General features: G+C 49.7%; 1 protein-coding gene across 1 annotated transcript in view; it reads right to left on the reverse strand.

The window, feature by feature from the left end:
* Positions 1–25143, reverse strand: part of ush2a (Usher syndrome 2A (autosomal recessive, mild)) — a 42146-nt gene extending 17003 nt beyond the window's left edge. The window contains exons 1-14 of the mRNA XM_056608001.1: positions 24972–25143; positions 24424–24509; positions 22973–23108; positions 20097–20160; positions 18884–18985; positions 18155–18347; positions 17170–17387; positions 15637–15858; positions 14648–14741; positions 7607–7802; positions 6761–6897; positions 5596–5803; positions 4624–4717; positions 1262–1451 (exon numbers count right to left, since the gene is read on the reverse strand). Coding sequence (XP_056463976.1) covers positions 1262–1451; positions 4624–4717; positions 5596–5803; positions 6761–6897; positions 7607–7802; positions 14648–14741; positions 15637–15858; positions 17170–17387; positions 18155–18347; positions 18884–18985; positions 20097–20160; positions 22973–23108; positions 24424–24509; positions 24972–25143 — 2112 coding nt within the window. The remainder of the gene's footprint in view (positions 1–1261; positions 1452–4623; positions 4718–5595; positions 5804–6760; positions 6898–7606; positions 7803–14647; positions 14742–15636; positions 15859–17169; positions 17388–18154; positions 18348–18883; positions 18986–20096; positions 20161–22972; positions 23109–24423; positions 24510–24971) is intronic.
* Positions 25144–26171: the final 1028 nt, after the last annotated feature.

Here is a 26171-nt window from a genome sequence, read left to right on the forward strand (position 1 = left end):
AAGCACACACACTGCACTCACCTTACACACACACTGCCCTCAACTCACACACACACTGCCCTCACCTTACACACACACTGCCCTCAACTCACACACACTGCGCTCACCTTACACACACACTGCCCTCACCTCACACACACACTGCCCTCAACTCACACACACACACACACACTGCACTCACCTTACACACACTCTACCCTCAGCTTACACACACACTGCCCTCACCTCACACACACACTGCCCTCACCTTACACACACACTGCCCTCACCTTACACACACACTGCCCTCACCTTACACACACACTGCCCTCACCTCACACACACACTGTGCTCACCACACACACACACACTGCCCTCACCTCACACACACACACTGCCCTCACCTTACACACACACTGCCCTCACCTTACACACACACTGCCCTCACCTTACACACACACTGCCCTCACCTCACACACACACTGCCCTCACCTCACACACACACTGCCCTCACCTCACACACACACTGCCCTCACCTTACACACACACTGCCCTCACCTTACACACACACTGCCCTCACCTTACACACACACTGCCCTCACCTTACACACACACTGCCGTCACCTCACACACACACTGCCCTCACCTTACACACACACTGCCCTCACCTTACACACACACTGCCCTCACCTCACACACACACTGTGCTCACCACACACACACACACTGCCCTCACCTCACACACACACACTGCCCTCACCTTACACACACACTGCCCTCACCTCACACACACTGCCCTCACCTCACACACACTGCCCTCACCTCACACACACACTGCCCTCACCTTACACACACACTGCCCTCACCTTACACACACACTGCCCTCACCTCACACACACACTGCCCTCACCTTACACACACACTGCACTCACCTTACACACACACTGCCCTCACCTCACACACACACTGCCCTCACCTCACACACACTGCCCTCACCTCACACACACTGCCCTCACCTTACACACACACTGCACTCACCTTACACACACACTGCCCTCACCTCACACACACACTGCCCTCACCTGACACACACACACTGCCCTCACCTTACACACACACTGCCCTCACCTTACACACACACTGCGCTCACCTTACACACACACTGCCCTCACCTTACACACACACTGCCCTCACCTTACACACACACTGCCCTCACCTTACACACACACTGCCCTCACCTCACACACACACTGCCCTCACCTTGCACACACACTGCCCTCACCTTGCACACACACTGTCCTGTGTGGGGGTCACACTCCGTGCCCCCTACGGTCCCCTCGGCGGAGCAGCTGCAGGGGGCGCAGGTCCCGTCCAGACCCAGGCCGTAGGACCCCCGGCCGCAGGAGTCGCAGCGCGGCCCCCCCACCCCAGGTCGGCACTCGCACCGGCCCCCCTGCTGCTCGCAGTACGGACTGAGAGAGCCAAGGGGGTCACAGGCGCACGGGACGCACCCGTCAGGGCGGGACAGCCCCCAGAAACCAAACTCACAGCGGTCACAGGAAAGACCTGGGGAGAGAGAGAGAGAGAGAGAGAGAGAGAGAGAGAGAGAGAGAGAGAGAGAGAGAGAGAGAGAGAGAATAAATTTGAAGTAGAAAACAACAAAAACGGAACAAAGACAGCAGAGATGCGGTAAAAAAACATGCGAGAGGGGAAACCAATAAACAGCATGTTAACATCGCCAACACAATGGGGTCTCAGCAGTTTCCCTTGTGGTGAGAGAGGGAGAGAAAGAGAGAATGAAGATGAAGAGAGAGAAAGAGGAAGTGAAAGAGGAAGGGATGGAGAGGGGGAGAGAAAACGAGTGGGAGGGATAGAGAAAGGAGAACAGAGAGAGAGAGAGAGAGAGAGGGAAAGAGAAGAAGAAAGAGAGGGGGAGACAGAAAGCGGAATGGGGCAAGAAAGAGTGTGAGGGAGGAAAAAGAGAGGGAGAGAAAGACAGCGAGAGAGTAGGGTTGAGGGAGAAAGAAATAGAAAGAGGGAGAGACCGAGAGAGGGAAGGTGAGAGGGTGAAGAAAGAGAAAGTGAGCGAGAGATGGTGGGTGAGAGAGGGTGGGTGCGAGCTGAACGGTTGTATAAAGCTGCCATCATTAGGGCCGGAGCCGGTACATATGATGGATCACTCACCTAAGGCCAAACACTTAATTTTACAGCGGAAAATAAATAAATTAAACAAGTACAAGAAAGGAATGGAGGGATAGAGAAAAAGGAGAGGTGGACGTTTGAAATAACGGCTGAAGGAATATGAAAAGAAATAAATAAAGAATCTGCGGCAGAGGCAAATAATGGGCCGACGATTCCACCACGATCGTACCCTCGTCGCATCTCTAATTAATGTCCTACTGCTGTTAATGTTACTGCTTCATATTAGTACTGAGAGTAGGATAAGTTTTAAATACAAAAAAACAAACTATTCATATATTGTCAAATGCTAGTTAAGTTCCTTGTTTCAAATTCAGTACCTTTGCTTTTGCACTAATCAAATAGAGGTCGACACTTTTAAGAGCTTTCTTGTGTTCTTGTAACATTATGGTTGATCTATATCTACATTTTCTTTCTTTTCTTATCTGCTCTTAACACCTCCTTCTTGCATTCTCCACAAAATATTAAAACAAGTTTCTCAAACTTGAATATCGGTGACGCGGCAACGATCAGATATTAAGTTCAGCTATCGCTGGACTTGTATTTTTGCTGTCTTGAGTTTATTTCTCAATACGATTCGGAGGGTTGTATTACATCCCAAAATGTTTTAATGTTTAAGATTTTCTTCACCCAGCGATGCCGAGACAAAGCGGTCTCCACAGCCACGCTGCACACACTGGTTATAGGGGGACCTGGGAGCAGGATGAGCCTCATTTGAATACGCCCTGCGTTCGCCATGACAGGCAATCTGTCCCTGGATGGAGGCCCGAGGCACAGGCATCACAACGCCGCCATATGAGAGAGTGTGTGTGTGTGTGTGTGTGTGTGTGTGTGTGTGTGTGTGTGTGTGTGTGTGTGTGTGTGTGTGTGTGTGTGTGTCTTCATACATATATACTATCTTCATACATATATACACACATATTTGTAAACAAATACACGTAGATGTAGGTGAAAGTGTTTACAGTATGAGTGCAAGAGGCTTGTGCGGTAGTGTGTGTGTGTGTGTGTGTGTGTGTGTGTGTGTGTGTGTGTGTGTGTGTGTGTGTGTGTGTGTGTGTGTGTGTGTGTGTGTGTGTGTGTGTGTCTCTACATGTGTGCGTGTGTGCCAAACGTGTAAACTCATGTCATTTCCGCAACGACATGAGCGTTTAGGACAGGTACAATGTATATCCGTGTGTTCATGCGCGTGGATGGCCAACTCCCTAACCAGTGTGTCCGCGTGGTGCGGCAGAGATACTGGGTCTAAAGAGGAGCTGCTCTGGCCAAGGGGCAGAGGCCTGCAGTACGACATGAGGAGACACTCTGGGCCTGATCTTATTTAATGGAACCTTTTATTGAACCGCATAGATCATAGCTAGAGAACAGGCCCTTACGTACTATATAACACAGCAGAGCATATTTAACATAACACCTACATATATTATGTACAGTCTAATGTAGCTGCATGTGTGTGTGTGCACGTGTATGCCTCCGTGTGTGTGTGTGTGGGTGCGTGTCTGTCCATGTCGTCTGGGATATAGCCTGGTCCTTTTATCAGTAGCCAGCCGGCTAACAGCCCCATGCATCACCATTTCAAACACTATTATGTACACACTGCACTTTGGCACCATGTGTGTGTGTGTGTGTGTGTGTGTGTGTGTGTGTGTGTGTGTGTGTGTGTGTGTGTGTGTGTGTGTGTGTGTGTGTGTGTGTGTGTGTGTGTGTGTGTGTGTGTGTGTGTGTGTGTGCGCGCGCACACACGGGCACGTGTGAATCGACTATGTGTGCGTAACGACGTGTGTGCTTCTGTGTGTTGGTGTGCACGTGCGTGGCCATTCGATCCTTGTGTTGCGTGTGCACGCCGACACACTCGCTATCAGCCTGGCGGTAATAAATTGCCATAATCAAATCTCATTTCAGAAAAATACCTGTGGGAGAGACCCAGCAAACAAGGACAGGAGAAAGAAAAGCGGCCTTTGAGGGGGAGAGAAAACTGAGTGTGAAAAATATGAGAGGCTGCAGCAGTTTGTACTAATCAACTTGGCAATAAATTAGAGAATTAAACACCAGCGTAACCCTTGACAGCACGAAGCACCGTCACTTACTCACACACCCGCACGCGCAAACACACAAGCACACGCAAAGACAGACACACACGCACACACAGACACACACACATGCGCGCAGACACAAACTCACGCACGCAAAAGAGAACACACCATACACAGACGAGAATGTACACAAGCATGTACAGAAACACACAAACACAAAGACACATAACTAATGCACTTCAAACCAGACCGAACTCTTCCAAATCGCCACAGACAATAGGCACACATACAAACACACACTCACACACACACAGGCTTTGTCACTCTCTCCAACACACACACACACACACGTGCGCACACACACACACACACACGCACACACTTAGCACACAATCAACCTCCACGCGGGACCGACCCTTGGCGGCGGGGCTTAGCAATAACGGCGATGCGTTGGGCGAGCCGAGGAGCGCGGCTCGTTTTACATTTCATACGAGCCAGCTCTTCAAAGACTCGCGGGGGAGCGAGGGAAACCGGTTATCACAAAGAGACGCACCACGGCTGGAAACAGCAGCCGGCAGGAAAGCCTGTTTATTCTGGATGGTCCATACTTTAGCGTGTTGGTGTGTGTGTGTGTGTGTGTGTGTGTGTGTGTGTGTGTGTGTGTGTGTGTGTGTGTGTGTGTGTGTGTGTGTGTGTGTGTGTGTGTGTGTGTGTGTGTGTGTGTGTGTGTGTGTGTGTGTGTGTGTGTGCGTGCGCGTGTGTTACACTCACGTTAACGAAAAGACAGAAAGTCAATGCGGCCCAAGTTTTCTGAATAATTTGAATAAAAATCGTCTGGATGTTCGAAGATGCATTATAACTCTAATATGATAAATACAGCGTTCATACGCAGTTCAGTAACATGGTGATTGTTGTGGATGCAATCGATGGTCAACAGTGTGCACTGTCATTCCCATGCCTTAGGGGGCACTCTACGGCACCTGTTAAATGTGTACCTGGTAACATTGTTCTGGTGCTAGTGAATCAGAGTTTAATTGGACATCAACGTCTCGCCCTGCGTTCTCCTTACATTATACAAAAAACATAACAGTGGTATCCTACAATCACACAGAACACATTTATTTTGCCTTTGAGATTTTCCACCCAATCTGGCATCCCAGATGCTGGCAACCCCGCTGGAGCCAGGGTTGCCAGATTGGGTGGTAATTCTGACCCAATACTGCACACAGAAGGCATTTCCTTTGCCTTTGACTGGTTCATCAGTGCAGGTGGAACGTCTGTGTGTGTGTGTGTGTGTGTGTGTGTGTGTGTGTGTGTGTGTGTGTGTGTGTGTGTGTGTGTGTGTGTGTGTGTGTGTGTGTGTGTGTGTGTGTGTGTGTGCGCGTACCTGTGACTTGGGGCTTGCAGTGGCACTGTCCGCTGAGCTGGTGGCAGGGGGCCAGGGCCCCGTGAGGCCCCCGTGTGATGCCCGCCTCGCTGCAGTTACAGCGGACACACCCCTGGGGACGCCAGGCCTGGAGGTCAAACCAGCCGGGCAAGCAGCCCGCACACTGACGGCCTGTCACCGCAGCCTTACAGCGACACGCACCCCCCATCTGGGAGGGGGGGAGGAGGGGGAGGGGGGAGAGGGGGGAGAGGGAGGAGGAGGAGAGGTGGAGGGTGGGGGAGAGAGGGAGAGGGGGGAGAGGGAGGAGGAGGAGAGGTGGAGGGAGGAGTGGGAGAGGGAGAGGACGAGGGAGAGGGAGGGGAAGGGAGAGGAGGAGAGGTGGAGGGATGAGAGGGAGAGTGGGGAGAGGGAGGGAGGGAGGGAGATGGAGGAGGGGAGGTGGAGGGAGAGGGGGAGAGAGAGGGATAGGAAAAGGGCGGAGAGGGAGGGGAAGGGAGAGGGAGAGAGGGAGGGGGAAGGGGAGGGGGATAGGTAGAGGGAGAGGGAGATGGAGAGGGAGGAGGAGGGGAGAGAGAGGAGAGAGGCAGAGGTAGATGGAGAGGGTGAGGGAAAGGGAGGGAGAGGGAGAGAGGGAGGGAGGGAGGGGGAGAGATTAGAGGAGTAGAAGAGGAAGAGGGAGAGGGCCGGTGTGGTAACGAGAGGGAGATTAAACGACTTCAAAACAATTAAAACAAATAAATACAGAAGTAGGAAGATGTGACGGTAGTTTGAAGAAAGAGATGTGCTCTAGAATAGAGCTTCTTAAAGTCAGTTTCCAGCGCTTTTCCGTCAGCCCCAGTGACTACAGAGACCTGTCTTCTGTGGAATGTTAATCGACTAAGTGCTGCAGAACCAAGGGTGCCGAGGTAATTGGGTATTGGAGAGGATGTGTCTGATAGGTTATTTTTCAAATGTATGCAAATTAGTGCCCGCCTACTCGCCTAGGAATTGACCTCTGAATTGATTCTGAATTTGTCATCCGGCCTCTCTATCGACAACACACTGTTTGTGGGTTTGATTCGTTTAAAATTGTGTTATCTGTGTTTAAACACAGTGCGTGCGTGTGCGGGTGCGTGTGTGCGTGCATGCGCGTGGATGATGCATGTACATGCGTGTGCGTGCGTACCTGGTTACACTCTATGCTACCGTTAACGTTAAGAGTCCCCGCGATATCGCAGTCACACGGCCGGCACACGTCAACCGACCCAGGATCAGCTCCTTCCGCACGGAAGAAGTTACGTCTGCACAGCTCACAGTGCACACCTGGGAGACGGACGGATGGACGGACGGACGGACGGACGGACGGACGGACAGGCGGACAGACAGACACAGGTAGAGACAGACAGACAGACAGACAGACAGACAGACAGACAGACAGACAGACAGACAGACAGACAGACAGACAGACAGACAGACAGGTAGAGACAGACAGACAGGCAGACAGAAGGATGACAGAGAGACAGACAGACAGACAGACAGCTTTGTTACAAATTCTCAATTTGTGATAGATTTACATAACTAATATTCATGGGAATATTCATGGTTGATTAGCTAGCATGACTAAATCAAGAAAACAGTGGAAAAAATGGATTAATAAAGCAAATATTTCTATTGATATATATAATTTACACATATTTTCTAACCAGTGGCCACTCAAAGTGCTTCACAATACTGCCTAACATTCACCCATTCACACAGCGACAGAGTCAGCCACGCAGGGCGACCGCCAGCTCGTCGGGAGCGGTGAGGTTGAGGTGCCTTGCTCAGGGACACCTCTAGTTCGAACCGGGGGATCGAACTAGCAACCTTCCGGCTACCAGCCAACCCGCTCTACCCCCCTGCCACTTGCCGCCCGAGTAATATTCTAAAACGTATTAAAATATAAAGAGTTGAATTAAACTGGGGACTCCGTTCTTTAGGCAGGAGCAGTTCGGCCCCATGCAGTACGGCCTCTCCCCATGTAACGCCGTACCCGTTGTATTATGCATGCAGCCGTCACAGACCCCGCCCCCTCCTCTGTAGTGCTCGCCCGGTTGGTCGTCGGTGCTGACATCATAGTGACAGGAGTGGGCGTGGCCGTTACACCGGCAGGGCCGGCAGCTCATTGGCTGGAACTGGCCCCCAGGACTGAAGGGCTTGTCGTTGTAGAGAGGGGTACAGCGCTCGCACTGGGGGGAGAGAAGTACAAACGTACGGAGAGAGAAACAGGAAAACAATGATCAGTTTGACTATAAACACGTTCCTGTCTGGTTTTACTTTATATCTGGGAACTCGGCATGCAGTGATAATGTACAACTGTATGTGCTAATGTGTGTGTGAGACAGAGACAGAGACAGAGAGAGAGAGAAGCAGACAATGAGCACACTAGAGTACTACTAAGATACATTCAAACTGATCACACAGCAACTCTCTCACCTCTCTGACCACTCAAAGCATTTTGACGTATATCTCACGTTTACTAATTCACAGAAATGCTGAAAACCTTCCAGGGTGCGGACGACCTACACCACTTCCTGATCTACCGCCCCTCTAGAAGACTGCATGTTCAATAATGTTGTGACCACACACACGCACACGCACACACACACACACACACACACACACGCACACACACACGCACACACACTAATGCTTAGGGAAATCAGGCTGCTAATGAGCACCGACTTGCAGCAGCCCAGCCTCTGACGCGGGCCACTTTCATGTCAAAACAAGCACGTCAAGGTGTGTGTGGGGGGGATGGGGGGGGGGGGGGGGGGGGGGGGGGTTGGAAAATAGGAAAGCAGTGAAAAATGAAAAATGCATTTTTCTGTAGCAGCGAGCATGGAGAGGGCGAGAAACACAGAGCCGAGGCCTTTGATTCTGTTCAGCAGTCAGTACGAATTACGGTGGACAAGGGGGGCTTCAAATGGCAGGATTAAAAATGTATTAAAAAAACCCAGGAGTCCCTCCCTGGAGTGGGGGGGGGGGGGGGGGGGCAGCGAGCCCATTATGGAGGACAGAGGCAGCAGCGCAGGGAGACAGACAGACACAGAGAGGGAGAGAGAGACAGGGGGAGAGAGACACCCACGGAAGGAGAGAGAGGGGACTCCTCTTACATTGGATCACACAAAGGAAAGGGAACAAGAGAAGAAAGGGAACGGGGGGAGAAAGGATGGGAACAATAAGACGGAGGCAGAGCGGGTGAGGGCCGGGCGAGAGGAGTCGCTCAGCCAGGGGGGCGCAGAGACGCGGGGGAGGGAGGGGGAGGGAGGGGGAGGCACCCAGGTGTGTAAGCGGTCGGAGGTTTGAGGAGCTGAGATGTGAATGAGGAGAGGGGAATGTAATCCATAATAAGCGTATTGTGGCCGCGGAGATGGGAGCCATTTGAATGATGAGGACAGTAATAGAACTAGTAGCAGATCATTTATGCGAATATGCCATTGTGGTTTTAATGAATGTAAAGGTGTTGAGATGCAATGCCAATTTTCATTTTCAGCAACTTATTGAACACGTTTTAAGAAGAATATGTAATTTGGTTTAATACCAAGACTCACTGTTAATACCTTTATAGTTTTTTTTCTTTCTGTCGGTCTGTGTGTGTGTATGTGAGTTGTCCAGAGGAAACCTGCGAGCCAATAACTATAACTTGTTCTTGCACAAACCAAGGATACCACAGGAAAACCACAGGAAATCAGCATTTCTTAATTATTCAGTCCTTTCCTTACTCTCCCTGTCCCTCTCGTGTGACCCAACTCCTCCTCTTGGATATTACTTTGCTCAACTCAAAAGTTTAGGAGTATTATCTGCTCCACTCCACATCACATTCTTCCAAAGAAACAACCAGAAAATGAAACTGAAAGTACCAGTACCCTCACCCCACCAACCCCCCTTTGAATTACACCAGTCCCTCGCTACCTCCTGGTTCTGGGAACCAAAGCACGTCCTTGAGCAGGAAATATTCAGGAAATATTACCATAGCAAATGAAACAGAGAGGTGTTTCCCCTTTCTTCTCTTTCAGAGCATGGCGCTAACATCGTCTCTCGACGGCCTGCTAATTAGGCCTGGGATCGCTCTCGCTCTCTCTCTCTCTCCCTCTCTCCCTCTCTCCCTCTCCCCCTCTCCCCCTCTCCCTCTCTCTCTCTCTCTCTCTCTCTCTCTCTCTCTCTCTCTCGTAAAAGAGGCTTCACTGCTTTTGATAATAAGTTCTCATGTTTTTCCATAATCAATTATCAGTTTACGCTTCAAATTTTTATTTTACTTGAAGTGAATATTGGTCCCTAGATCTCCTGCTAACCTTAAAGGCAAATTATTAAGAATACACCATCAAATATGCTGTTTTACTTAAATAAATGCAAATTGTTCAATATTAATCATTTCCGGTATTAAAATAATCAGCAACTGACCACATAACAAACACCAGGTCAACCGATAGATGTGTTGTATGGAGCCTGTCGGGTGTTTGCTGGTGGTGTTCGTATTGTAAAGTAAAACATTCATGCATGTGATGAATAAAGAAAATAGATATAAGGATCATTAATATTATTGTTGATATTCTCTGAATGTCCCACGAGATTCAGAGTGACGCAGGACATCAGATTGTGGAGGCGGTTTGGGAATTGTAGAAACCAAAAAAACAAAAACAGAAAAACATCTCCAGCTTTGCACTCTTACTCCTACAACCTGCTGAGTCCGAAGCTTCCCCTAATGGATACGTCCACGATCCTGTGTGTGTGTGTGTGTGTGTGTGTGTGTGTGTGTGTGTGTGTGTGTGTGTGTGTGTGTGTGTGTGTGTGTGTGTGTGTGTGTGTGTGTGTGTGTGTGTGTGTGTATATGCATGTGTGTGTCTGTGCACCCACTCACCTCTCTGTGTGCGTATGTGTGTGCGCACACGCACGCATGCTTTTGTTAATCTATGGGGGTAACTCATCTCATCCCGAATGCCATGACCAATTTCACGCTCTCACTGCAAAGGGCGTGACCCCGGGCGCGGGTGAGCGTGTGTCCGCAGTAAACACGGTTAACCCTGCAGCCCGGGTGTAAATGTGCTGCTGTGGCAGGCTGCGGCCACACAGATGCAGAGCTACCATACTTAATGTCACTAGCCATTACTATCCATCACGCACACACACTGACATATGTAGAAGTAAACACACACACGCACACACAAATAAACACACACAGGTACACAAAAATAAACACACAGACACACGTTAACACAAAAAACACACACACACATTTAAACAAAAATAAACAAACACACACACACAAACATTCCAAATAATACAATTTGTGTTTTTAGAAAATCTTACCAGAAATTGACTTGCCTAGTAAACTTGACCAGTACATTGATTTCTGAAATAATGAAATCACCCAAATGTGTGTGTGTGTGTGTGTGCGCGCGCGTGCGCGCGCGCGTGTGTGTGTTCATGCACGTGTACTTTTGTGTGCGTGCATGTGTGTAACACACGATACATGACTGAATCCATCAATTTGAAAGCACAGGAGAGGGACAGGGGGAGGGAGCAAGAGATCAAGACTGACAGACTGCAAGCAGCAAGAAAAAAGCCGGGAAAAGGAAGACAGTGAAAGGAGAAAGTGCAAGTGCGTACGTTTGCGTGCACGGGGCGTTTTTTAAGTGTGCGTCTTGCTTGGCCCTTGGTTGATCATCCTGACACATGTCTGAGCATTTCTGTCATTTTAATGTCACTGTGGAAATTCTGCAGATTAGTACAACATCCGTCACCGCAGCGGGGCCTATCCCAGTCAACAGAACGCATGCAATATTAATCGCCAATATTCCCCAAAGCCTTTTATGCTCAAATATTACAGAGACAGAGGAAGGGCTGAGATTATTCATTCAAAGGGATGGCGTTGAGAGGGTTGACGTGAGCTCAGAGCGTGTCTCTTCTCACAGAGAACGCAGCAGAAAGCGAGTGTGTAGCCCGGTCTTTGAAGTGGGGAACCTTTAGCACAGGAATTAATACATTTTGTGAGAGGGAATCTCCTCAGACCGGAGAACACAGGCGTACATACACACGCTTAACAGAGCAGGGATTCTACCTTCACATTCTAGTATAAAGTACCCTCTTTTTAAACGAAGATATGACAGCCTCAGATGTTAATATACCAAAGAAGAGATCTATTTCATACGGCCAACAGAGTCAGGGATTGGTAAGACAGTGTGCCGGCATCACGGACGAGAAAATAGGGAATCAAATAAGAACGAATATAATGACTAGCAAACTAAAAAGTCTATAAAGAAGGGAAAAAAAGCAGAGAGGAATAAAAGGGAGGGAGGGGGGAAATGAAGAGAAAGACAAACAGAAAGAGAAAGAGCTGATTAGAGATGCACACTGAGGGAATGGCATTGTTCTAGTCGATTTGAGACATTATTTAAACAGCCCCCCTAGAGAGAGAGAGAGAGAGAGAGAGAGAGAGAGAGAGAGAGAGAGAGAGAGAGAGTGAGCGATGAATGAATGTATAAACTGGAGGGGAGAAGAAACAGTCTAAGAGGGAAGTCATTGAGAGTATATATGATAATGATGAGAGTGCGAAATAAAGACAAATAGTTACATAATTTACTGCAGATGAGAAAGACTGACTGATGAAGAGGAGTGACACAAGAGCCGGAAAGAGTGTTGCTGGGCGCGTGTGTGCGATAGAGCGACACAATGCCGGTTATGTCTTCAAAAGAAAGGGAGCATCATCTAACAGCTGCTAGTCACACACACACACACACACACACACACACACACACACACACACACACACACACACACACACACACACACACACACACACACACACACACACACACACACACACACACACACACACGTGTATAAATGATACATGAGGCAGTGGTGGTGGTGAATAATGCAGGCGTGTCCAGCCCGGTCGTGTGGTTGAGCAGTCAGACAGAGTTGACTTTTAGCTGCTGACAGACCCCCCCCCCCCTCGTCTCAGTGGGCGCAGGCCGACTCTGCTGTGTGTTACTACAGACGGTGTGAGGGGGGGACTCACAAGGGCCAGGTGAAGATGGTTCACAATGTAGACCACGTAGATCTAGACCGTGTAGAGCGAGCCGCTAAAGGACAGAGGCCAGTGTGTGTCGCTGCCTCACTAGGGCACTGGTTATACTTGAGTTTACATTTACATTCAGGGCATTTAGCAGACGCTTTTATCCAAAACCACAATAAGTGCATTTGTGAGAAGAAAGAGAACCAACAATATATCTCTGTCGGTACAGTGAGGGTGTTCATAGAACCAAGTGCCAAACACTAACAACCACTAGGTTAACCCATTCCCCGTATACAACAAAGATAGCTAGGATAAGACGCTACACAATGCTAAGTACTATTTTTAAGCACAAGGATGTACAACATACAATACGTGCGTAAGAGGGGTGTGGGGTGATGAGGGGGGAGAATTCTATTGCATCCTCGCTGAATTTATCATATACCTGAATTTTGTGCGATAATTATTTTCTGTATCGAATTGTGCATCTTATTTTACTTTGCGCTTTGGCGATACAAACATAGGTTTTCCACGGCACTACAGGCCTGGAGTCTTGAATCCTGAGTAGTGCTCCATGTGCTGTGACGGCTCTGATAACACCCGTTAACCACGTCCTCGACGAGCCTCTCTCCCACTGCCGCCGCCCTCATTAACTCCAGGTGTTGTTCTTAGGAACAGCGCTGCCAACGCCATATTCACGAACAACGCCCACACAGAGGTTTGGAGCCCGCTACACTTTGTGTGGACTTTCATTATCAAGTCAAGTGTGCGTGGTTTGTGAGTTCACAGAGACTCCTGTGTGTCTCTGTGTGTCTCTGTGGGCGCCCATGGGAGCCAATGAACCCAAAGGTCACAGGTTGAATCGCAGCGTTGGAGGACGGTTGGTTATCTTCACTGAGCCAAGCTGGTGGACCTGCCCCTGAGCCAGGCTGTCCATGGCACTTAATTTCTAGATAAATGTGGAATAAAGCACTATTATATTTGAAACAGAATGGGAAGAGGGAGATAGAAAGAAAAAAAATCATACTTGCTAGGGGACAAAAATGGCAGTATTTATTGGATTTGAGTGTGAGTGTGTGTGTGTGTGTGTGTGTGTGTGTGTGTGTGTGTGTGTGTGTGTGTGTGTGTGTGTGTGTGTGTGTGTGTGTGTGTGTGTGTGTGTGTGTGTGTGTGTGTTCATTAGAGTAGGCCTCTTCATGTCATTAATGAGACTGCTTAATTAAGACCATGAGGAGGCTGTGCCCTGGGGAATCCCTATTCATGTGCAGTTATCTGTGTGCGTGTGCGTGTGTGTGTGTGTGTGTGTGCGTCTGCATGCATGTGCGTTTAGAGAATCACTGTGTGTATTAGTGTGCTGCTGTGCTTGTGCATATATGTTGTATTTTCAGCGCGTCTACTCTTTGTGATTGGTGTGTGAGGGTGTGTGTGTGAATCAGTGTGTGAGTGTGTATATCAATGTGTGTGTGTGTGTGTGTGTGTTTGTGTGTGTGTATGTATGTGGGCGTGTGTTTGTGTACCTAATCTGTGCGTGTTACCAACATTTCTGCCTGTATGAGAGTGCTCGTGAGAGTGTGAAAGTGAGAGTTTGTGTGTGGATTCAACATCAATTAACAACCTAAAGTAGGAGGGGCATGGTGTCACATGGTTGTCCTATGATAAACACTGAAATCCAACGCTATTAAACTGACTTATCTAGCTTGCACTTAGCTATTTTTCGCTCTTGCATTGAATCTAGAATTTGAGACTCTGTGGAGATGTGCTTATTAAGATCTCTGTATCTCTGTGTAACAATTAATAAATCCCCCACTAACCTAGTCTGATATCTGAAGTTACACGCTGCATTTTGTCTCTGAGTTATTCAGAAAAGTTAATTAATAATATTAAGAATACAGCTTCTTTGAAGATGGTCCAATAGTGATTGTGTGTATTTGCTGTTGTCAGCGTTGTAGATGGTTGAATGGTTACCATTCGACTCATGGTAATGATAATACTATAACGCTATAATGTGAGACTCACGTTGCTGCCCTCTGTGTGGCTCTCTGGCAGACAGGCGCAGCGATACGGGGTCACTCCGGTGTCACACTGGTCCGCGTGGCCGTGGCACTCACACCTGGACGGGAAAGGTCATCAGGATCAACACAAAACAACACATTCAAAAGGCTTCAGAACTAAACTACCCACACTGCCTTCTGGATGGCAAAGTACATACAAAGGGGATTCCTCAGATTGAAATTTATGTTTTATATGATCATTATGTTGTCTGACAAGCACAGTGTCACATTTCCCCCCCCAAAAGTATTTTTTTCCACACACACACACACACACACACACACACACACACACACACACACACACACACACACACACACACACACACACACACACACACACACACTCTCTCTCTCTCTTGTCAACATGGCTGTCCACACACTCTTTAGAATAGAGACACGATTAAGTGATGAGGTGAAGTAGTGAACTCTACAGATACAGTAAGTAAAGAACAGAGAGAGAAGGAGGCACAGTCCACTGCAGAGATTATATTAGAGCTAATATTTTTTCCCCATGCACTCAAACAACCATTAAATCTGCCTGGACAGAAAGAGAGAGAATAGAGAAAAGAATGAGCCAAAAATGATGGTATTCCACACAATCCCATAATAATCAGTCACATGGATGCGGTCAGTTGTCATGGTAATGAAGCGATGTGTACATTCACAATTGTTCCGTACAATCTGCAGCTAAACGCACCATGCTATGCATCACCTATAGATCATTTATACCCACCTCTTCAGCAGCCCCTGAGTTTGTAAGATAGCCATCATCGATTTAACTAATAACTTTTGAATGTTTTTGAATGTTGATGAATTGATAATAGAAAACAATGCATGGCCAATGCGTCTCATTATTTGAGCATTTAAATAATGTTGAAATACAATAAAGTGTTAATTTACTTCTGGGTATGTTGGTTTACATGAATGGAGTTAAATGATTCAGAATAACATTACCTGCCGCTGATTGTGATCTCATTGATGGCGTAGTATCTGTGTCCCTGATCCACCCCCGCGGTCTCAGAGTGGTACTGTCCACTGAGGAGGAGCCTGACTTGAGTGGCCTGTACCATCCTCTGAAGCGCAGGGGTGTTGTAGAAGTCGTTGTAGCCTGGTCTTGGGTTCGGCTCCGGTGTCAACAGGGCGAACGTGATGTTTCCACCGGAGAGAGGGGCGTCGCTGTAAAGAACACACGCACACAAGGAACAGGTGCATGATGGGAGGATATTTTGATTTATATTACGCATTCACAGTAAAACCACCGGCAAACGTGTTTTGAGTTTTTTTGATCTTGTCTGACATTTGTGCAGACGCACATTAAATGAACACAACTTTCTCAAACACCTAATTAGATCTGGTGTGATACTGTATCTCTTTATGCCAGTTCCAATTGCTCCAATGCCAACTCACCAATCAGTGGTGCCAAGAGGGGTTCTTAGGGGAATCCCTCGGTAAACCAAGTAATAGAAAACAACAATAACTATAAAGCCTGTGATCTACTCACACCTGTTTCTATGAGTGTGTGTGTGTGTTTGTGTGTGTGTGTGTGGGGGTCAATGTCTGTCTGTGCGAGTGTGTGTGTGTTTTTGAGTGTGTGCGTGTCTGTCTGTGTCTGTATCTATGTCCGTCTGTGCGTGTGCGTGTGTATGTGTGTATGTGTGTGTGTGTGCGTGCGTGCTTGCGCGTGCGTGCGTGCTTGTGTGTGTGTGTTTGTGTGTGTGTCTGTGGTAGGCTATGATCCAACTTCAGGTCTTTATCCGGTGCCAATGCAGAGCCAGCTACTTATGCCTGTTCTGAGGAAGCAGCGTGGGTGGTTTAGCAGAGCGGTGTGGTTGTGTGAGTGTGTGAGAGAGAGAGAGAGTGAGAGAGAGAGAGAGAGAGAGAGCGAGAGAGCGAGAGAGAGAGAGAGAGAGAGAGAGAGAAGAGAGAGAGCGAGAGAGCGAGAGAGAGCGAGAGCGAGAGAGAGAGAGTGAGCGAGAGAGAGAGTAGTTATGTTGGCATGAACATGCATTACGATGGAGTTTCATGCTTTATTGATATCAGGTTTTTGTTTGATCAATAATACCAGAGAGGGGAGAGACACTGGGCCCGTGATGAAGGCCTTCATGGTCTGTCTGCGTGTGTGTGCACTGGTATGTCTGAGTCTGTATGTGTGCAGATTACAGTGAACAGCAGCGTTCTCTGAAGGCTCCCATCAGAGAGGAAGGCGTGCCGGGAGGAGCCGCAGAAGGGCTGTTTCACCAAACCGCCAGCTAAAGCCACCCTGCAAACCCCATGATCCGCCAGTACACCCACACTCTCCACTGGTCCAGACCGAGGCGGGCACACACACCACTAACCCCCGCCAGTAGACCAGTACACTCCCCTGGTCCCACACCACTAACCCCCGGCATTAGACCAGTACACTCCCCTGGTCCCACACCACTAACCCCCGGCAGTAGACCAGTACACTCCGCTGGCCCCACACCACTGACCCCCGGCAGCACTCACCCCGGCAGTGGTAGGCAGTTGACAGAGTGTGGTGTTGGCAGCGGCCCGTGGGGCTCCATGCTGAACACCCCGCAGTCCCGGGCCAGGTACTGCCAGTCTGTCCAGGGCGGCTCGCCGGGGCCGTGGTGATCCTGGGGCTCCGGGGGTCCACCGCTCCGTCTCTGGATCACGACCCGGTCGGGCATCACCCCCCCGAACTGAACCACGACGTAGAACACCTGGGGGGCACAGGGTGTGAGACACCATGGAGGGGAGTGAGACACCATGGAGGGGAGTGAGACACCATGGAGGGGAGTGAGACACCGTCCGAGGGGAGTGAGACACCGTCCGGGGGGAGTGAGACACCGTCCGGGGGGGAGTGAGACACCGTCCAAGGGGAGTGAGACACAGTCATGGGGGAGTGAGACACCGTCCGAGGGGAGTGAGACACCGTCCGGGGGGGAGTGAGACACCGTCCGGGGGGAGTGAGACACCGTCCGGGGGGAGTGAGACACCGTCCGGGGGAGTGAGACACCGTCCGAGGGGAGTGAGACACCGTCCGGGGGGAGTGAGACACCGTCCGGGGGGAGTGAGACACCGTCCGGGGGGAGTGAGACACCATCGAGGGGAGTGATACACTATCGAGGGGAGTGAGACACCGTCCGGGGGGAGTGAGACACCGTCCGGGGGGAGTGAGACACCGTCCGGGGGGAGTGAGACACCATCGAGGGGAGTGAGACACTATCGAGGGGAGTGAGACACCGTCCGGGGGGAGTGAGACACTATCGAGGGGAGTGAGACACCGTCCGGGGGGAGTGAGACACCGTCCAAAGGGAGTGAGACACCGTCCGAGGGGAGTGAGACACACGTCAGAGGAAAACTCCCGTTTTACTCCCGTTCAAAATGAAACACACACGACACACACACACACACACACACTATATCAACTTTTTGTTTTGTTTCTAAAAGATGAATCTGTGCGTGCGTGTTGTCGTCCCCGTGTCACCTGGTACTGCCCGTTGGCTAGGTCCACGGTGAGGGTCAGCCCGTCCCCCCCGTCCCCCCGGGGGGTCCGGGGGTGGGAGAGCCAGGCGGTGCCCATGTCCTGGTCGTTGACGTAGCTCAGAGGGTGGGCGTTGGGGTTCAGCCTCAGCGCCCGGTCCGCCGTGGTGTCCCCCACCGCGTTGGGGATGCAGTAGCTGAGACCCCCGGGGACAGAGAGGCCAAAGGTCAGACGGGAGCGAAGGAACGTCACACGCGGGTCATCAATCATCACGGGTCTGGGACCAGCGCGTGACAGGGGGCGTCGCCTTCCTTCGTTAGGCGACGCCCCCCACACACACACTGGATCATGGGCTATTGCGTAACATTTATTTATTTGTTTATCTACCCCTGGCTCTTTTTTAATTACATGCAATTTCAATTATGTGCAATATCGCTCACCTTTTATTGACTTATTTGCTTGTTTTTCACTGTTTGTGTATCGTTCCGTCTGTTGACTGACTTTGGGAGCTACTGGATACCTGGATTTCCCCAAGGGGATGAATAAAGTATCCATCCATCCATCTATCTATGGAAAGGCGCTCCTCAAACCTTTGACGTGCATAAAGACGTCCCTAACGGAGGTGCGTGGTTTAAGGGGTACCACACATGAGGCCGGGGAGGCCCTGAAGAGACTGTCACCGATTCCAACAAGACTATTAATAATGTTGGGGTGAGGGGTCAGACGGCATACCGCTCGATGAGGGGGTGGAGCCGGGGGTGGCTGGGCGGGCAGCGGCACTCGGGCTGGGTGTGGAGGGGGGGCAGGACCCCCGTGTACAGCTCCACGACCTCCCTGGAGGGGGGGGACACACCACAACGGTCAGACAGACACCACAACAGAACAACGGGCAGGGCCCAATGGAGTGGGCTCCCATTAACCACTCTGTGGTCTCTGTTAAGATAACCATGGTATGGAAATGGACTGCATTTATTCAGCGCTTTTCTAACCAGTGGCCACTTTAAGCGCTTCACAATATTTCCTAACATTCACCCATTCATGCACACATTCGCACACCGACGGCGGAGTCAGCCACGCAGGGCGACAGCCGGCTGGACAGGAGCAGTCAGGGTGAGGCGTCTCGCTCAGGGACACCTCGACACTTGGCTAGGAGGAGCTGGGGATCGAACCAGCAACCATCCGGTTACCAGCCAACCTGCCCTACCTCCTGAGCCAAGCGCCGCCCCTTATCTTCAACAGCGTTCCATTATTTAACTAGGCAATGCAAATAATAACTCATCTGTACGTAAAGTTAAACGATGCATTGTTGCCTCAAAATAATGTACAAAAAATGACTGTTGTGGCTTCACCGTCAAGCATTTTACTTTCAAGTGATTTCCAGAGGGACCAATTACTGAACACTCAGGAATTCAGGCTATTGTACGAAAGCCAGCAGAGATAACATACAGATTGTATCTCCCTTCTGTCTTGTGTGCGTCTCGCGGACAGAAGAAGAGTATCTGTTGGGTGTATGCAGTACACACCATGCAGTGCGCCACTAGTTAGCAAAACACTAATTGCCAAGTATTGGATTCCCAGAGAAAATCCTCGGGAAGCAGTATGGATCCTACGATGCAATGATTAGCATTAGCTCCGTTCATCCTTTCTCCTTGATCCCTTCTTCCTCCCCTTCTACACCTCCCTCCCCGCTTGAATCTATACAACGTCTCTGCTGGCGTTCTCCGTCACCTGCTCCCCTCCCGCCTCCCCTCCCCCTCTTGGTTGTCTCATTTCCGGCCCCTCTTCACATCATCCCCGTAGACGACACCGTGGCCCATTCCTCCGTCCCCCCCTCCAGCCCTCCGTTAATCCCCCCACGTCCACCCATCCATCTCTTTGGTACCGTTATCAATGATCCCTCTCCCCCTGTTTCTCCCGCCACCGTCGCCCCCCCCTCCCCACTCACCTGTTGGTCAATGCTGTGGGATAAAATCTAAAGTCCTGCATCCGTCCGATGAACTGATTGGTCCCTGGAGAGAGGGAGCAGCAGAACAGGCCGTGTGAGGGAGAGGCTGGATGTCAACGGGTTGTTAGAGGAGGCTGAGCCGGGAGTCAGCGCGACACAGAGTAGAGATTACCTGCTGAATCCTAATGGAGAGGGAAAGCTACCGAGAGCCGCACATCTTTAGTCAGGTAAAAAGAAACAATTAAGTCAGATTATGTTTAGTAATCAGACCAATGTTCACCATTAAGCCATGTGTGTTAGCTTGATACGGGCTTAAGCCTGCTTGGTAAGCGAGCCTAATAGTGTTTGAAAAAGGATGAGCAGACTTCTAGTAACAATATACAGTATGTTAAATATGATTCTGAATACTGAGTCGTTTGGATAAATACAAGAGTTAAAGAAGGATCAACTCATTAGCTGAGTTGAGCTACTGATTTGGCTTTGATTAGCGAGTACCTCTCAAACTTTCCACCATGATTGTTATCTTAGCAGTGGAGCGACTTTCTGGCAGCTTGCCGTTTTTTTTTCTTGAAACTGAATCTTTTGAAAGCATTTCCCCATGTTTCATGCATCATTATGAGGAGGAACATAACGTTACATTACACTTCTACTAGTGCAGTGAGAAAGAAGCAGAAAACAGAGGGAAGCAGAGAACAATGTGTGTGACTAGGAGCAGATCTGCAGGATTTGGGATTTGCAAAGTAGCAGACAATGAAAAAGATTAAAGCACTCACGGAAGAAGACGTCTCACTCACACACACCGAACACACAAACAACCCACTAACACACTCAACACATTGGACTCAAGAGGAGGACTTTGGCTACAGAAGACTCTCTCTGTGTCCAGCTTACTTTGGTCTGTCTTTTGAACACCTGTGTGAAGACGGAAAACGTTTATGAGGAACAACTGAACCTCTGCCATGTGAAGCTGTGTGTGTTCCTCACAGCCTCACTTGAACCGTGGTGTGTGCGTGCTTGTGTATTTGCATTTGAGATTACATGGAAACAAAATCTTTAAATAGTTTGGTGCAAGACAGAAGAGCGGAAGAGAAGGAGGAAATGTAGAGTCAAAGATACTGTGAGGGAAAAAGTGAACATGTGTTTGTGGGTGTCTGTCTGTTTCTGTCTGTGTGCGCAAGTGTGTTTATGTGTGTTTATGTGTGTGTGTGTGTGTGTATGTGTGTGTGTGTGTGTGTGTGTGTGTGTGTATGTGTGTGTGTGTACGTGTGCTTGCGTACGTGTGTGTGTGTGTACGTGTGTGCGCCTGTGTGTGTGTGTGTGTGTGTGTGCGCATGTGTGTCTGTGTGATGTGTAAGCGTATGCAGCCCAAGGCTTTGGCTCAGGATTTCTTCGGCGTGTGGAAATGGGATTATATCTTCCTGTGAAAAGCACTGTGGCCATTGTTACCGGGATGATGCAAGATATAAGCCGTAATTCTCTCTCTCTCTCCCCCTCTGCGGGCCCGTCTCCCCCGTCTCCCCCGTCCTGTCCCCCTGTGCCGGCTGCTAACCTTAACTCTTCACACTGTTGTAGGACTGCTGGAGTTTCATTACTTATTAACACCTTATTCATCAGCTTAAAGTGCTGCTCTGGCTCTCCGTCTCACACTGAAGTCTGACACACACACACACACACACACACACACACACACACACACACACACACACACACACACACACACACACACACACACACACACACACACACACACACACACACACACACACACACGTGTAACCTGACAGAAGAAGACAATGCAAACTAATTGGCTGGATTGCAATTTTGCACCCATTAGTCTTGATTGCTTATTAGTGTAGGTTTTGAATGGTTGTGGTTGTTGCAAAGGGGCATAAATCCTCAATGTGTCTCTGATTGTCTAGAAAAGCATCCACACCCCCTCCCCCGAAGAAAACTATGGAAAGGATGGTTTCTCTTCAGACAGAGAGCCAGCACTGTGATCGATAAATCAATGTGCTTATCAAAATTCCAGGCACATCCTTCTTGGTTAAAATCCCACCTTACACACACACACACACACTCTGCTCCCAGCCAATCACTTAAATTGATCACCACTTCTAATGCGATCTCCAGCTGATCAGATGCTACCTGCAGTGAACTAAGATCAATGTCTGATAAACGACAACAAAAACACTCGTTTATCACCCTGTAGATGAACGGATATCATTTTTCTCTCAATTTCTCTCCTATTGACTGCGCGATGGCACCCAGGCACGACCAATCAATCACAGACGTGTGGTCGGGAGGGATGAAAGCTGGGAGGAAGAGTAAAGTGGGAGTCATTGGAATCTTATTCAGTCCTCGAATAGTGATAAAAGCCGTGTGAAGTCTAAAATCTATCAGCGCAATAAAACACAGAGCGAATCAGGTGCCGGCGGTGTCGTTCGACACAAAGCAACAGACATCCTCCGCTGGCGTTGCTTATGGATGTGTGTTCGTACTATAAACTCTCCCTCTGCTCCGCGCGACACTAAATAAAGGATAGCATCCTTTGTTGTCTACGGGGAACGGGTTAACCTGGAGATTGTTAGTGCTCTGCACTTGGTTCGATGAACCTCCTTACTGTCCTGACAGCAGTATATTGTTGTTTCTCTTCTTCTGACAAATGCACTGATAGTAACTCGTTTTGGATAAAAGCGTCTGCTAAATGCCCTAAATGTAAATATAAATGTAAATGTAAAAGTAAATAAAGGTAAATGTGAATGAAGCAGGTTGCCTCGTCTCTCTGGGTTCATTGATGGATGAGCAGACGTTAACGAACGGTTCAAAGTTCTTTTCCATATAAACGGACGCTGGCTCGGACACTGAACCCCACGTACCGTTGGAGCTGAGCCCCACCCTCATGGTGCTGTCCTCTCGGACGTCCCGGAGCGCGGAGGTCAAAGGTCGCGTGTCGAAGGGCGTCCCGTCCTCCTCCAGACCGTCCAGGAAGAGGCTGGCCTGTCTGTCATGGACCTGGGGACCAATCACAAGAGCCGCTCGTTAAGGGTGGGCGGATCCATTGCATTGGTTGGAATTAGTTATTAATTAGTTAATTTACAGTCATTTATTGTTAGTCTCAAGCTGAACGTTTAAGGTTGAGGTGGATAAAATAAGGCTCTGAGGACGCTGGTGATTAGAAATTGGAAAAATATTTATCAAGAAAAGATAGATCCTCCAAATTTGAAATCAGTGCGAGAATCGGGTTCAGAATCACAGGAAGAGCCGATGGATACGGAGCAGGATAAAAATGTGAATTCATACGTGCATTCATCCACTGTGTGTGTGTGTGTGTGTGTGTGTGTGTGTGTGTGTGTGTGTGTGTGTGTGTGTGTGTGTGTGTGTGTGTGTGTGTGTGTGTGTGTGTGTGTGTGTGTGTGTGTGCATCATCCATACCCATGTACCGGTGTGTATGTGTGCATGTACGTGTGTATGTGAGCGTGAATTATACATAGGCCTAATCTTCCAGCTCATTTCACCGGTGGAGGAAGGAGAGCGCCTGGGGCTACAACGCCGCCGCTGGAAATTAGCTTTCTGTTTGACCACCGAAAAAAGGGAAAACTCCTCGCCACTTCTTGGGCCGCTTCCTAATCCGTTGCATGAATATTAAAACCTGCATGGCAGGCAGCACTGTCAAAGCAACGGCTGTCAGTTCACATCAAAACCAGGCAGAAAGGGACTCTCTCTGCCTCTCTCCATCCCCCCAAATAACTTCAATGTCCTCCCTTCCCCCGTCTCCTCCTTCCCTCCGAATCTCCGGCAGCACATGGTAACCACGACGATAAACAAAACACTCCGGCGCGTACCGGGAGGCTTGACCGTGCAAATCACGCTCCACACTTCTTCTCACATCATTGTTTCAGCTCTCCGTCTCTCTTTTCACCTCCTCCTCCCTCTGTCCTCTCTCTCCGTCTTAATCGTCTTCATGTTCTATCCTCTTAACGCAGCCGCTGTCATACGTTCCCCTGTCCCTGCGTCCTTCCTCTCCCTCTCCTCCAAGGCCTGACACGAAGCCCTCATCCCCGGGCACCAAGCTGCTAAACGGGAAAGTGACTGCGTTTATGTCACGCTTAAACCAGGGGCGACTCAAAGCGCTTTACAATACAGCCCAACATTCACCCATTCATGCACAGGTTCACACACCGACGGCGGAGTCAGCCACGCAGGGCGACAGCCAGCTGGTCAGGAGCAGTCAGGGTGAGCCGTCTTGCTCAGGGACACCCCGGCACTCGGCTAGGAGGAGCCGGGGATCGAACTAGCAACCTTCCGGTTACCATCCGACCCGCTCTACCTCCTGAGCCACATGGCGCACCGTCCCGTCCAGCTGTTTAGGGAACAGCAGCAGGCGGGTCGGAGGATCGAGTCCCAACAGAACGCCTTCAGGGGACTCGAGCACGGCTCAGACCGGGGGTCCGCCCCCGAGAAGGATGGACACACGGACGCTTAGACGGACACACAGACACTAAGACGGACACACGGACACTTAGACGCAAACTCATATAGCTGGATGGAGGCCGCTCCTTACTGGAGAGGGAAAGCGGATGTTTAAGGGTAAGCAGCTGGGAGAGATAGAGCCGCAGCCGGTGCTGAAGGAAGTGTCTGGAGGAAAGCCTGTTTAGGAGTCTGTGTGCCGGGGCGCGTGTGGAGATGTGAGCTGGTTGTCAGGTCTGATGTAAATGAATCCTGAAGTGCTTCATCCTCGCGGCCGCCACGCGGCCCTTTGAAACGCCCGCCAGCTCCCCTTTGTTGGCTTTTACAAACGCTTCTCTTCCCTCTCTTACCTTCTCCTTTTATACCCTCTTCTTTCTTTTTTTTCACAGTCGTCTATTACATCCCAACCTCTGTGTCTGCTTCCAGGCAGGCGGACATCTGAGTCCCTGAAGGAGGCGGGGGCAGGAGGGGGGGACGGGACTCTGGTGTGATAAGGGCTCTCGTTTGGAGCGCGTCCACCGCGTCCAGGGGAAAGGACGTCGTTAAACACCACGGGGCTGTACTTCTGTTTACAGTGCATGCCAACGGGTAAACACTCAGAACCAAAGCACCCGCCAGTCCTGCAGAGAGTCCCGGTTCTTCATGTCGGCGCCACCGTTCTCAGCTAGTTTTTTGGTCAAGGTTAGAGATTTCAGAAGGAAGACATAATTTTGTTGCACGAAGAACACAAAAAGTGGTTTGTGCTGAATTAAAGAACGTAGACCAAGATAGACTATCAATCAGCAGAAGAACAGTGTTCATTATTCTCCCTTCAGACATATCAGTAACTCTGTAACCCCTCGCAGCATCTACGCCTCGCCTTTCCTAGCAGATAACATACCATTTAAGTGGATTTAACTTAATGTTCCTTCTGGCATGGAAGTCCCCACTTAAACTCTCAAGTGTGTGAGCTCTTTCACCTCTGCTGGACAGGAGGCTTTTAGTGAAAAGGTACGTCAAAGTAGGATGATGAAGATGTGACGTCGCAGCCAATCTCATTTCTCCTGGGGAGCTTAACCAAATCCTGATTAAGACTCGTCAGGCAATACCACGTCCAGAACACAAACAAAAGTAACCACAGTTTATTCTCCTTAATTAACTTTTTCTTCATACCTCTCCTTTTAGTGTTTCCTTTAAAGGTCGCTCTCTCCCTGAGTCCTGACCACACTTCTAGCGTGACACCCTCCAGCATGGCAGTGTTACCGGGTAAGCCCTGCTAAGCGGGCAGGGATACCCAGAGTGGAAGCTTTTAGTGATCTGAAGGCATTTGGACCAAAGCTGCTCTCGTCTTTCACAGCGACGGGCGGAGGCAGGGGCCGCTGAGCGCAGACACTGGTGCTCTGTGCGCTCGCTGAGCGTGCGGCCTCCAGGTGAGGAACCCAACGCTGCCTCCAGGTGAGGAACCCAACGCGGCCTCCAGGTGAGGAACCCAACGCTGCCTCCAGGTGAGGAACCCAACGCTGCCTCCAGGTGAGGAACCCAACGCTGCCTCCAGGTGAGGAACCCAACACTGCCTCCAGGTGAGGAACCCAACGCGGCCTCCAGGTGAGGAACCCAACGCTGCCTCCA

This window comes from Gadus chalcogrammus, chromosome 14 (assembly GCF_026213295.1).
Source record: "Gadus chalcogrammus isolate NIFS_2021 chromosome 14, NIFS_Gcha_1.0, whole genome shotgun sequence".
Classification (NCBI taxonomy): domain Eukaryota; kingdom Metazoa; phylum Chordata; class Actinopteri; order Gadiformes; family Gadidae; genus Gadus; species Gadus chalcogrammus.